Consider the following 13,944-nt stretch of genomic DNA (forward strand, 5'->3'; position numbering starts at 1 on the left):
GCAAGACACAAATGCAGAAGATACAGTAGTTAATTCTTTGTTGGGGAAACACTCAGGTAAAACTAAAATGGAGTAGCATTTGAGCTTGAAGGATGTTAAGATTTTCCCAATAACATATATAATAATAAGTATCAATAGCAATGCCAACATTGAGTGCACCCTTCTATAATCATTAACAACACTAGGAGTTAGTTATTTGACATTTTAATTATTTTTCAAAATGGGAAAATACGAATGAGGAGGTAAAAATAGAAATGGCCTTCTAGGCAATGTTGACTGGTTAAAAATGATGATTGCTTAAGGGAATTTTCGGATGTGACTAAAGATTGTGGCAAGAAGGAGCCAAATAATGTATTATTGTCATCATAAAAACTCCCAAACCATACTGTGTAAAGTGGTTTTCAGGCTTCATTTTTTAAAAAACCCTCACAGCAGTTCCTTGAATTAGGTATTCTGACTTCCGTTTTAAAGAATCCAAAGAAACTTAGATTAAGATAATTATCCCAAGGTCTCATAGCTGGCCAAGCAAGAGAGCATTTAAGTTTTATCTGACTCATAATCTTAATTTTTAATGAAATATTTTAAATAAACACATGATAGTATGAAATACTTAAATATTACCAAAATTTGCTTTTAATTTTTAAAATCTTATAGAACAGTTAAACATTTTCCTTTCACTTCATTTTCCATTCCGTTCCCCCTACGCTTATTTTCTAAGCAGTGCCGCAGTCCTGTGAATCATGTGAATTTGCATTTCAGAACCTCTACAAGTGCTATCATACAACCTGTCCTTTAGCGTATTGCTATTTCACTCATCTTTCTGTTTTTGAGATTTACCCATATTGATCTTTATAAATTCATTTCTTTTGTTTGCTCTGTAGTGATTATTCATTTTTCTGTTTGAGAGATATTATTTCTCATTTTTCTCTTTTATATCAGTGCAACAGCAAATAATCATGTACATATTTCTGTTTAGTTTTATGTAAGTTTATTTTCTTTGAGTAGAATTGCTAAACTATAGAGTATATTTCTTCAGGCTTTAGAGTAGGTATTTCCAACTTGCTCTTTACAGTGTTTATGTTAATTTATACTCACTGTAAGTATATAACATTAGAGCAGAATCTGAAATCACTATGATGTTTTAAAATTTCTCAAGTCTTGTCTTACAAGAAGAGAATTATAAAGAAATTAGAGCATCAGAGATTAGTTATTCCTTATCACTGAATAGATGACAAGCCCAATATATATTAAATGATATAGATTAATTTGGTGAGTATGGGAAAGAACAAGTAGTAGGAAGCAAGAGTAAGAGGAAAGGAAATCAGACAGGGTTGCATTTGGGTACATGTTTTTTCAATTGGAATTTTTTTTCTTTTTTTTTTAAAAAATTGAGAGATTTAAAAAAATTCTATAGTGCTTTACAATTTTCAAAAGTTTAACACATGTGGCTTCATATAATCCTATAAGAACACTTTTTTCCTGCTCTATCCCTATGTTGTACCACCCTGCTTTCCTTCCCGCACTGGTACACTGATTTGTTCTCTTCCTCTGTGAGTCTGTTTCTTTGTTTTATTCAGTAGGCTGTTGTATTTTTTTAGATTCTACATAAGGGATAATCATACAGTATTTGTCTTTCTTTGTCTGACTTCATTTAGCATAATGCCCTCTAAGTTCATCCATGTTGCTGCAAATGGCAAGCTTTTATTCTTTTTTATGGCTAAGTTGTAAATGGCAACCCACTCCAGTACTCTTGCCTGGAAAATCCCATGGACGGAGGAGCTTGGTAGGTTACAGTCCATGGGGTTGCTAAGAGTCCGACACGACTGAGCGACTTCACTTTCACTTTTCACTCTCATGCGTTGGAGAAGGAAATGGCAACCCACTCCAGTGTTCTTGCCTGGAGAATCCCAGGGACACCAGAGGAACCTGGTGGCTGCTGTCTATGGGGTCACACAGGGTCGGACACGACCAAAGCGACTTAGCAGTAGCAGCAGCAGTATTCATTACATATATTTACAACATTTCTATCCATTTCATCTGTTGATGGACACTTAGGATGCTTCCGTACCTTGGCAGTTATAAATAGTGCTATGAACGTTGGGTTCATGAGTCTTTTCAGATTAATGTTTCTTTCAGATACATACCCCAGAGTGGAACTGCTGGGTCATATGATATTTCTGGGCCTCCCAGGTGGCTCAGTGGTAAAGAATCCTCCTGCTAACGCAGGAGACGTGGATTCAGTCCATGGGTCAAAAAGACGCCCTGGAGGAGGAAATGGCAGCCCACTCTAGTATTCTTGCCTGGATAATCTCATGGACAGAGGAGCCTGGCGGGCTACAGTTCATGGGGTTGCAGAGTTGGACATGACAGAGCAACTGAGCACACATAGTGTCTTTACTTTTAGTTTTTGAGAAACCTCCGTACTGTTTTCCAGAGTGACTGCACCAATTTACTTAGCCACCAGTAGCGTATGAGAGTTCTTTTCTTCATTTCCTCACCAGTGTTTGTTATTTGTATTCCTTTTGATGATGGCCATTCTGACATGTGTGAGGTAAATTTTTTTCTTATAATAAAAAGTCATGTGGTAGGCACTCTAGGTCTGGTTAAGCAGCTCCATAAAGCCATCAAGTACCCTTCCTAGTCTGCCATCCTTAGCATGTGGCTTTGATTGTTCCCTTTTCAGGTATTGTGTGCAGACTCTGGACAGAAAGAAGGGGAAAGGGCAGAAGGCATAGGTCAACTGAACCCTGTAAGTCTTACTCAATAGATTTCTTTATGCATCTCATTGGCCAGAACTGGTTCAAATGACCCTTAGCTTTAAGGTTTCTGAAGAGGCAAGTACTTTCCTGAACAAAATCAGAATTCTAGTAGTAAGAAAGAAGATAGATACTGGATAGGCAACTAGCAATGTCCTTCACTGTAATTTATATGAACATTCAATGTTTGATTACATAGTGATTCTGGTTGGGATGGGTGGGAGAGCACATAATAGGTGATTAGTAAATATTTGTTGAGCAAATGAATGAACGTGCTTTTGAATCCCACAATAGGTAACAGCTGTCTTGAATCCCTTCAAGTCTGTCAAGGAACATTGCTTCTGCATTGTGATTTTGAAGGTGAATTTTTCCTTGAGTATTGTTAGTTCAAATTTCATGTCTCTCAAGCTCATTTGCATCTTCCTTTACAGTTTGCTTTTGACAAACCTTTGTTGAAAATGCTTATATAACTAAATGACCTTCTTGCCAATTATGATAGTGCTTAAAGTTTCATTCGGTGTCATGGTTTTCCTGTCTTCAGCTTTAGGGATACACACATGTGATCTACAGGAGCTACAGTTGTAATTATTGTCATGTTTTTCTTTTGTAAGAGCTAAGCCAAAAAATATTGACTATTTTGGGACTAAGAGAAATACAAGCCAGTGAAGAATAATTATTGAGGTCACTTAGTCAGCTTCTTTGTACATGAAGAAGTGAGGATCACTGAGTTTGTAGGATATTCAGAGACACACCACTAGCTGAAGTAAGATTACTGAACCTAGGAGTCTCAACCTAATGTTATTCTTCATTTTATTTTGTCATGTTGTTATTCAGATCAGAATCAGTTTAAAGGACTAAATCATTCACCTCCCCAAAAGCAAAGTGTCATTTTGCCTTTGGTGAGAATCACAGTGAGATTCTGAGTTGCTTTTCGAACCAAATATATTAAAAAAAACATTAAATGGTGTTCCATATTTTTGTATACTCTTTGTATTGAGCTAAAGTTATTGATAAAGATGGTAATCTGTATATTAATCATTATCCAAGATATTTCCTGAATTAGATTTTCTGATACACTAACCAATGCCAATGCATAGGAATTTACTGAACCTGCTTAATATATGGGAAACAGAAGACATTCAGACTAGATCATTCCTACTATGTCTTTAATTTTCGTAGTGACATACATATTTTTAAATTAGTGTATGACCATGTAAAGAGGGTGGAACAGTGAGCTAATTTCAGGTTCTCAATGGTTATCAGCAGTTCTTGAATTTTTTTTACTTGCAATTATGATTTGAACATAAAATGGGTGATTTGTAATAAAAATACTTCTTAAAAGTAATACTGAATTCTCAGTTTAAAGAAGTCTTTATCTCACTTCTCACCATTACATTTCATTCCCATGAAAACTTTGAAACTCTGTCTGCTGTATCAACTTGGCGGGAATCTGTTCAGAAAAAATTGTTAAATTCCTATCTTGGTAAAACTTCATTTAAAATCAGTTTTCCCATTGCAAGGGTTCACTTCAGTTCAGTTCAGTTCAGTCGCTCAGTCGTGTCCGACTCTTTGCGACCCCATGAATCGCAGCACGCCAGGCCTCCCTGCACATTACCAACTCCCAGAGTTCACTCAAACTCATGTCCATCGAGTCGGTGATGGCATCCAGCCATCTCATCCTCTGTCATCCCCTTCTCCTCCTGCCCCCAATCCCTCCCAGCATCAGGGTCTTTTCCAATGAGTCAACTCTTTGCATGAAGTGGCCAAAGTATTGGAGTTTCAGCTTTAGCATCAGTCCTTCCAATGAACACCCAGGGCTGATCTTCTTTAGAATGTACTGGTTGGATCTCCTTGCAGTCCAAGGGACTCTCAAGAATCTTTTCAACACCACAGTTCAAAAGCATCAATTCTTTGGCGCTCAGCTTTCTTTACAATCCAACTCTCCCATCCATACATGACCACTGGAAAAACCATAAAGTCTGACACTGTTTCCACTGTTTCCCCATCTATTTGCCATGAAGTGATGGGACCAGATGCCATGATCTTGGTATTCTGAATGTTGAGGTTTAAGCCAACTTTTTCACTCTCCTCTTTCACTTTCATCAAGAGGCTTTTTAGTTCCCCTTCACTTTCTGCCATAAGGGTGGTGTCATCTGCATATCTGAGGTTATTGATATTTCTCCTGGCAATCTTGATTTCAGCTTGTGCTTCTTCCAGTCCAGCGTTTCTCATGGTGTACTCTGCATATAAGTTAAATAAGCAAGGTGACAATATACAGCCTTGACGTACTCCTTTTCCTATTTGGAACCAGTCTGTTGTTCCATGTCCAGTTCTAACTGTTGCTTCCTGACCTGCATGTAGGTTTCTGAAGAGGCAGGTCAGGTGGTCTGGTATTCCCATCTCTTTCAGAATTTTCCAGTTTATTGTGATACACACAGTCAAAGGCTTTGGCATGGTCAATAAAGCAGAAATAGATGTTTTTCTGGAACTCTCTTGCTTTTTCCATGATCCAGCAGATGTTGGCAATTCGATCTCTGGTTCCTCTGCCTTTTCTAAAACCAGCTTGAACATCTGGAAGTTCACGGTTCACATATTGCTGAAGCCTGGCTTGGAGAATTTTGAGCATTATTTTACTAGCATGTGAGATAAGTATAATTGTGCGGTAGTTTGAGCATTCTTTGGCATTGCCTTTCTTTGGGATTGGAATGAAAACTGACCTTTTCCAGTCCTGTGACCACTGCTGAGTTTTCCCAATTCCCTGGCATATTGAGTGCAGCACTTTCACAGCATCATCTTTCAGGATTTGAAAGAGCTCAACTGGAATTCCATCACCTCCACTAGCTTTGTTCGTAGTGATGCTTTCTAAGGCCCACTTGACTTCACATTCCAGGATGTCTGTCTCTAGGTGAGTGATCACACCATCGTGATTATCTGGGTCATGAAGCTCTTTTTTATACAGTTCTTCTGTGTATTCTTGCCACCTCTTCTTAATATCTTCTGGTTCTGTTAGGTCCATACCATTTCTGTCCTTTATTGAGCCCATTTTTTGCATGAAATGTTCCCTTGGTATCTCTAATTTTCTTGAAGAAATCCCTAGTCTTTCCCATTTTGTTGTTTTCCTCTGTTTCTTTGCATTGATCGCTGAGGAAGGCTTTTTTATCTTCTTTGGTGTTCTTATAGGTAAAATTAGTACTTAATGAATTCTGAAAACATGGCTCAGATTCTCTTAGCACAACTTTAAAACATATATGCCTTGTCTGTAATCTCATTCAAAGATTATGGTATTTACTAAATATGACTTTCATTATACTTAAATTTGCACTGTTCGGTACTCCGTAAAAATTGTAAATATATAGCCAATAATTGGTAAAAAGAGGAGTTAACAGGTAAACATAGTTTCTTTGTAATATATTACATTCTGAAATGTTTATTAATGGCATTTGATAAAGTAAATTGTAATATAATCACGTTAAGGAGTTACACAGTTAAGTCCAATTCTCTGAAGACATTTCATGTCATGAGAAAATGCTAATGTTTCAGTGAGGAAAATGAGGCAGCATGATTCCAGCTTTGTCAAAAAAACATAAAACTAGAAGAAGTAACCTCCAATAAAATATTAATTGTAGGTATTCAGATTGTGGGCATATTTTCCATTTTCTGTACAGAATTGTTACTTTTGTAACCTGATTAAAACATAAAACATTTCCCCACTGCCTTTTTCGTGTTTTCTCAATGAAATGAAGTGGTCTATAACTTGCAGAGAACAGTTGTCAGTTTTTAAAACAAATATGGTCTTTTGGAAATGTTTGATTATGATGTATTCTTAGTTTCATAGTTTTGAGCCATCACTTGAGCTTGAATAAATTATTTGAGCTGTATAAATATTTGCATTTCATTGAGAGCATTGAAATTAAAAGTATAAAGCAGAAATCTTTCTAAATAACAGTTTTTTAATATCTAAAAGTTGTACTTCAGAGTTTGGTATTTTCTTTACTGTCTGATTTCATCTTTTATTGTCAAATGTCCTGTGACAAAAGCCACCTTTTCTAAGAGAGAAACTTCGAATGGGAATATATTTTATGTTATGCCTTATACATTTTATAATCTTGAATGCTTAGATTCATGTAAACTTTTTCTTATTTTTAGAGGAACAGAAAGGAAGTGCAAAGATGAAAAGTGAAGAGCGGCCAATAGATTCAGAAAAATGTTCTACACCCAGTGCTCTAGAAGAGACTACTGTGAAAATAGAAAAAGAAGATGAAAAGGAACTTGTAAAACTGCCAGTCATAGTGAAGCTAGAAAAACCTTTTCCAGAAAGTGAAGAAAAAAAGATTATCAAAGAAGAAAGTGATTCCTTCAAGGAAAATGTCAAACCTGTAAAAGTGGAAATGAAAGAATGTAAAGCAGATCCTAGAGATATCAAAGGTAGTATGGAGAAGTTAGAGCCTGAGAGGCTAGAGTTTGTTAGCAATGTTAAATCTTCTCAAGAAATTACTGAAAAGTCTACTGAAGAAACCGAGAAACTTAAAAATGACCAGCAGGCCAAGATTCCACTAAAAAAACGAGAAATTAAACTGAGTGATGATTTTGATAGTCCAATCAAAGGACCTTTGTGTAAATCAGTTACTCCAACAAAAGAGTTTTTGAAAGATGAAATCAAACAAGAGGAAGAGACTTGTAAAAGGATCTCTACAATCACTGCCTTGGGTCATGAAGGGAAACAGCTGGTAAATGGAGAAGTTAGTGATGAAAAGGTAACTCCACATTTTAAGACAGAACAGATGGAGACAAAGTTTTATGATTCAAAGGAAGATAGTTGCAGCCCCTCTAAGGACAGAAGTGTCATCATGGAGGGAAATGGAGCAGAGTCTGTAAATTCTGTCATTCCAAGTGTAAAAATAGGTGATCTTGAGAAAGAAGTGGTCCCTTTAGGGAAAGATACAGATAATTCAATATCAGTCTTAGAGACCCCGAGTCAGAAAGAGTACATAGACGAAACTGGTCCTTCAGAAATGGAAACCTCTCTTGAGACTGCTGAAGTAGCAAAGGATCTCTGTTTAAAAACTGCTTTATCTGCCACTGAATCCTACAGTATGAGAGTTGAAGAGAAGGCTCCCAAAAGTAAGAAGGATAAGCGCCCACCAGTCCTAGAGTGTCTTGAAAAGTCCAAAAAGACTTTTCTTGATAAGGACATACAAAGATTGAGTCCAATACCGGAGGAGGTTCCAAAGACAACTGTAGAATCAGAAAAGGCCGGGTCTCCTGAGGCAGCTGAAACTTATTCATCGTCTAACGTGACTGTCCACTGTGAGAAACTAGCCTCAGAAGTTGAGTGTCAGAATACAAGTTCACTAGAAGGTCAGTCCCTGGAGAAAGTAGACCCAGAAATTTTAAAAGTGGATTCTGAATCAACAAAGGTAGAAGTGGATAATCTGGACAATGCCCAGACCTCTGGCACAGGTGATCCTTCTGAGACAAAGGGTTCTATGCAAAAAAGCAAATTGAAATATAAGTTGATTCCTGAAGAAGAAAACACTGCCTCAGAAAACACAGAGATAACCTCCGAAAGGCAGAAAGAAGGCATCAAATTAACAATTAGGATATCTAGTCGGAAAAAGAAGTCAGATTCTCCTCCCAAAATTTTAGAACCAGAAACCAAACAAGAGAAGACAGAAAAGGAAGAAGAGAAAACAAACGTTGGTCGTACTTTGAGGAGGTCTCCAAGAATATCTAGACCCACAGCAAAAGTGGCTGAAATCAGAGATCAGAAAGCTGATAAAAAAAGAGGGGAAGAAGATGAAGTAGAAGAAGAGTCAGCAGCTTTGCAAAAGACAGACAAAAAAGAAAATTTGAAAAAAGCAGAGAAGGATACAAATTCTAAAGTAGCCAAGGTAAAATTTCTCCTACTCTGAGCTTTAGTTTTTATTAGAAATATTTGACTTTTAAGTGTTCATGGCTTTTTACTTTTGGCTAAAACAACTCATTCAAAGATAAAACAGCAACAACAAAAAAACTCTTTCTTCCTATATCTGAGATGTCTTATTAGTTATCTCCAGACATTAAATTTCAGACTGTATCATCTTTTAAACATTTTCTCTATTATAGGCAGTACAGAAATATATTCTATTTGTAAGTTCTACAGGTAATACCTAACTTGTAACACTTGAAAAATGAAAATTTCTCACAAACACTATTAACGGTTTGGGCTGCATCTCTTTTGGTCTTTTTTCCATATATTCATGTCTGTGTTTGTAAATATTTCCCATGCACTTAAAAGATAAATTCATTTTTCTGTGAGTTTTTCACTTAACAATGTGTGTCTGAACGTTTTCCCTATCAGTAGATAGAGTCTACCTTCAGTTATTGATGGCCACGTAGTATTCCATAGTGTGGATGTGCCTCAGTTTCTTTAACTCCTCCCTGATTGATTGACATTTAGGTTGTTCCCAATTTTTCACTATTACAGGCAATGCTGCATTGAAGATCCTTTTGGACATGAGTGAGTATTTCTTTAGAATAGAATCCTAGAATTGGAATTACTGGGTCAAGGGACATAAATATTTTAAGTTTTGGTAACTTTTGCTTCTTTACTTTCCAAAAAGGCCCCATTAATGTACCCTCTCATTGCCAGTGTTTGAGAGAGCCTCTGTTTCCCCATTTCAGTTATTAGTCTTAGAGCCAGAATTTTTTTTTTTTTTTCTTCTATGACCCTCTTATTTTAAGCAAAATCTTGTACAAGTCTTTAGCCAGCCTATGGAAAATTTGTCATAATTAAAGTGCTACTTAAAAAAAAAGCGCTCCTTTTGTTTTTGATTTATTTAAGTAATAACATTGTTCTTAATTGTAAGTGGTCCTTAGTTCCTTGAAATACTAAAAAAAATTTCCTCCTGTTGTTAGAGTTATTTTGGTCTTTGGTGAGGACTTAAACTGTAGGAGTGAACTGAAATATGACTTAAAATATTGTGAAGCCAACCAGTAGAAAGCAGTTCCCAACATTATAATGTTAGTTTCTGAATAATGTATTTTTTAAGTTTGTCAGAAATTTTTATGCGGTTCTGATCCATTTCTCTGATATGAGAAATAAATTTTTAATATAACAATGTGTGAGAATATAGTCAGTGTTCAATTATAGAGCCTTTGAAAAGTACATGCCCTTTGACCCAGAATCCTCTTCCAGGAATTTATCCTAACCACAGAGGTTTGTGTAAAGATTTTATATTTGCAAGGATACATTGTTTATGAAGGTGAAAAAATGGAAAACTACCTAAATGTCTGTGTAGTTGTGGATTAGATATAGCTATGTGATGGCATATTATATATATATATAATATATATACACACACATACTCACACACACACACGATGTTAGAATATTTTATCACTAGGGCAAGTATTTAATAAGACAGAATGTTCATTATAATTCTCCCCTCCCAAAAAGTAGAAAAAAATAATGGAAATATATACCAAAATTTAATAGTAAGTATATCTGTTGATGAAACTACAGTAATTTTTTCTTTTCTTCTTTGTATATTCACTAAATATTCCACAATGCGCATGTAATCAGAAGCATGTTTTGTTTTTTTTTTTTTTTTTTACATTGTTATTACATCAAATTGTCCTAATCTTTTATTTTATACAAGGTAAAGCCCAAAGGCAAAGTTCGATGGACTGGCTCTCGAACACGTGGCAGGTGGAAATATTCCAGCAATGATGAAAGTGAAGGGTCTGACAGTGAAAAATCATCTGCAGCTTCAGAAGAGGAGGAAGAAAAGGAAAGTGAAGAAGCCATCCTAGCAGATGATGATGAACCATGCAAAAAATGTGGCCTTCCAAACCATCCTGAATTAGTACGTACCTGATCTCTCTGGACAGTATTCAGATTATTGCCATGCTGTGGTTGAAACATTTTAACTTATCTGGGTTTGATCATTATTTCAATTTTTTGTGTGCAAAATCTTTTATTTCTATTCTCAGATAATAACCTAATTCTAGGGAGGGTCAGGATCTTGCTTTCATTCTTACCTGGCTTTGTAATGATGTTTCTCCACTTAAGCATGCACTGTTAATCTCTTCTCACAGATCAGTTTATTCGGATATTCCTATTCTGGTTTTTTTTGTTTTTCTTTTTTTCTTTAAAATTTTGTTCTTTCCCTTTAAGTTACTTTATAATGATATTTCTGAAGTAGCAGCTTCGAATAAGTAAGACCTGAAGGGCTTGTTGCCTTTCTGTAAAAACATATAAATAAGTCAAGTAATAAACCAGTAGGGCTTTAAACTTTAGAAATGGGTAGTTCTAAAAAAAAAATTAAGAGGATAATTATAGACCGGATATATTCAGAAAAATAGTGACAGATTTGCACAGGAATGTCTTATTTGGAAGTAAGTTCTTCAGAGATTGCCTAAATCAGAAAACCCAGTTCCTCACCTAGATATATATTTTTGCAGTTTATGAGGGCTTTCTAAAGAACCTGTTGAAGAAGCACTCTTGTTATGCCCAGCTGTTCTGTTTTGAATAGATTTTACTTCGAAAGCAAGTTCTACCTATTAAGTAGAAAGAGACATAAAGATGCTTCCACATAGGTAGAGTTGTGAAGAGCAGAAACAAGTTATGTAAAGTTGCTCAGAACAGCTCCTGATACTTGTTGTGGGCTGAGGTAAAGCTATTTATGGTTTAACTTACAGTTTTCTTCCTAAATGTGAAAATCATATCTGGAAACTAAATTAATCGATGAAGTTTATCATATCTCAGTAGTTTCAGGAAGAGATATAGCTCTGAAAAGAATAGGTTTCAGAATTACACTGAGAAGACCCTTCTAAATATTTTTATGATCTTCAAACTGTAAAAATTTTAAGTGGAGAAAGGCAAAGAGAAGATTTGTAATAGTGGTCTTTTCTGCCCTCTAAATCAAGTAAAAATCAACATTTGTGTTCTTTTCCTACCATTTCCTAATTTTTTTTTTTAAATTGAAAGAATGCATTTTGACTAAGGAGGGCATGGCAACCCACTCCAGTATTTTGGAGAATCCCCAGGAACAGAGGAGCCTGGTGGGCTACAGTCCACAGGGTCACAAAGAGTCCGACACAACTGAGTGACTAGGCACAGACTAGGTGGTAATAGATGACAATGACAAAGAGGTGTGAAAAATTGAGAAGTAAAATGAAGTAAGCAGAAATGACATCCAGGAGGTGGAGAAAGTTGCATCCTTCTTAGAATATACAGAGGATTTTTATTCGATTATCTTAGTAACTGCTCTGAAAATCGCATTTGCTGGTTACTGTGCCAAAGAGAATGATGTTGGAAACTGAAGATCTGAAATATGGTTAATTTCATATGCTGGATATTTTAGGATAATCTAATAAAAATCTCAAGCCACTATTGTGTGTTAAGTGGTAGGGGAATGATGCTGAATTAGATGTGGACCTTGGGAGCTTCCTTGGTGGGCCAATGGTTAAGAATCCCCCTGGCAATGCAGGGAACGAGGGTTCAAACCCTGGTTAGGGAACTAAGATCCCGTAAGCTGTGTGGTATGGCCCCGAAACAAACAAACAAAAAAGACCTGTTTAAAAAAAAAAAAGACCTGTTAAATTCCTAATTAACTGAAGGTTTTTATTATTAAGCTTTATGCAGATAAAGAATATAATATAGTGTATTTCTTAGTATCATGCTAAGATACATAGAAATGTCTTTATTTTAACTTAAGAGTTATTGAATATTACCCATAGAGATATGTTGACGTTAATCTATGGTTTATTTCAGATCCTTCTGTGTGACTCTTGTGACAGTGGATACCACACTGCCTGCCTTCGCCCTCCTCTAATGATTATTCCAGATGGAGAATGGTTCTGCCCCCCTTGCCAGCATGTATGACAACCCAGCACAGTTCTGGGTTTCCAGTCTCTGTTTTTATGTTCAAATTAATATTTCTTGACAGCCACTAAACATTTTAATCTTCAGTTTATAGATATTGTTTATCTGTTCTTTAAATTTCTATAAAAGTAGAGGCTATTGATTAAAAACTACCTTTTGTTAGTATCTTATAGGTCTTCCCTTTATTTTTTTCCCCAAAGCAATTCTCAAAGGACCTCTTGTTTTTACAAAATTATAATCTCTGGTTTATTTTTTCTCACATTTGTTAAAGGCACAACCACCTCTCCCCTCCATGAGGATAATATACAAGGGAAGAAATAAATTTCTTCCTGTTGTTTATCCCTTTGTTTCATCCTCTTTTTCATTTCTGCCTACCTTCTTTTTGTCATTTTTATAGATGATGTTATAAATTATGGACCATTATGATGGTACTATGAATAGAATCATGGATTCTATTTCTCTCATATCTTGATTCAGTGGATTTCTTTTAAAACTTGAAGAGCAGAATGTCTTTTTTATTCAAAAGGTCCTTTCCAGTCTCATTTTGCTTTAAAATTTGGAAATTCCCTGGTGGTCCAGTGGTTTGGACTCTGTGCTTCCACTGCAGGGGGCACAGCTTCAGCCCCTGGGCAGGGAACTAAGATGCCGCAAGGTGTGCGGCCTGGCTCAAAAAAGCCCAAAAGATGGTGGTCTTTATTGCATTTTTTTATGTAAGTGGAATTATTTGGCTTAGCATCACTCTAACAATTACATTCTTCAGCTCTATTTTGACCTATTAACTGTTTGGCATGATTTTGTAAATTTTTTTTCCATTCTCTTAAAAAAAAAAAAAAACAGTGATTGGCACCATTATATTTTCTTGTACATGTAACCTTCTTCCTTAAAAATACCTTGGGATTTAAAAAGTTTTTTTAATCACTGTCATGTATATATGCTGAACCAAATGCTATTTTAAACATTAATTACTGCCAGCAAGGTAGGCATAGAATATGTTTCTTGACAAAGCTGTAAGTTTCTTTAATGTGTGTATTACTTCAAAGATAGCCTGCCCATCTTCAGTTCAGTTGATGAACTGAAGTGGCATTCTTTATTTAATTAAATACAAGGAACATTTCACTGTTTTCTCTGTGGCCACTTATTAGCTGTCTTAGCACTGCAGCTTTAGCTAATAGGCAAGAGATAAGTGATTGTGGAAAGGTGTTTAAGATGATACTCATCTGTTTTATGTTTTCAGAAACTACTGTGTGAAAAATTAGAAGAACAATTGCAAGATTTGGATGTTGCCTTAAAGAAGAAAGAGCGTGCTGAACGCAGGTACTG

General features: G+C 35.8%; 1 protein-coding gene across 1 annotated transcript in view; it reads left to right on the forward strand.

Moving 5' to 3' along the window:
• RSF1 (remodeling and spacing factor 1) overlaps positions 1-13,944 on the forward strand; it is a 153,181-nt gene that overhangs the window by 106,180 nt on the left and 33,057 nt on the right. Inside the window, exons 6-9 of the mRNA XM_005908064.3 lie at positions 6,903-8,647; positions 10,397-10,603; positions 12,514-12,618; positions 13,859-13,938. Of these exons, the coding sequence (XP_005908126.2) occupies positions 6,903-8,647; positions 10,397-10,603; positions 12,514-12,618; positions 13,859-13,938 (2,137 nt within the window). The remainder of the gene's footprint in view (positions 1-6,902; positions 8,648-10,396; positions 10,604-12,513; positions 12,619-13,858; positions 13,939-13,944) is intronic.

The sequence above is a fragment of the Bos mutus genome, chromosome 29 (genome assembly GCF_027580195.1).
Source record: "Bos mutus isolate GX-2022 chromosome 29, NWIPB_WYAK_1.1, whole genome shotgun sequence".
Taxonomy (NCBI): domain Eukaryota; kingdom Metazoa; phylum Chordata; class Mammalia; order Artiodactyla; family Bovidae; genus Bos; species Bos mutus.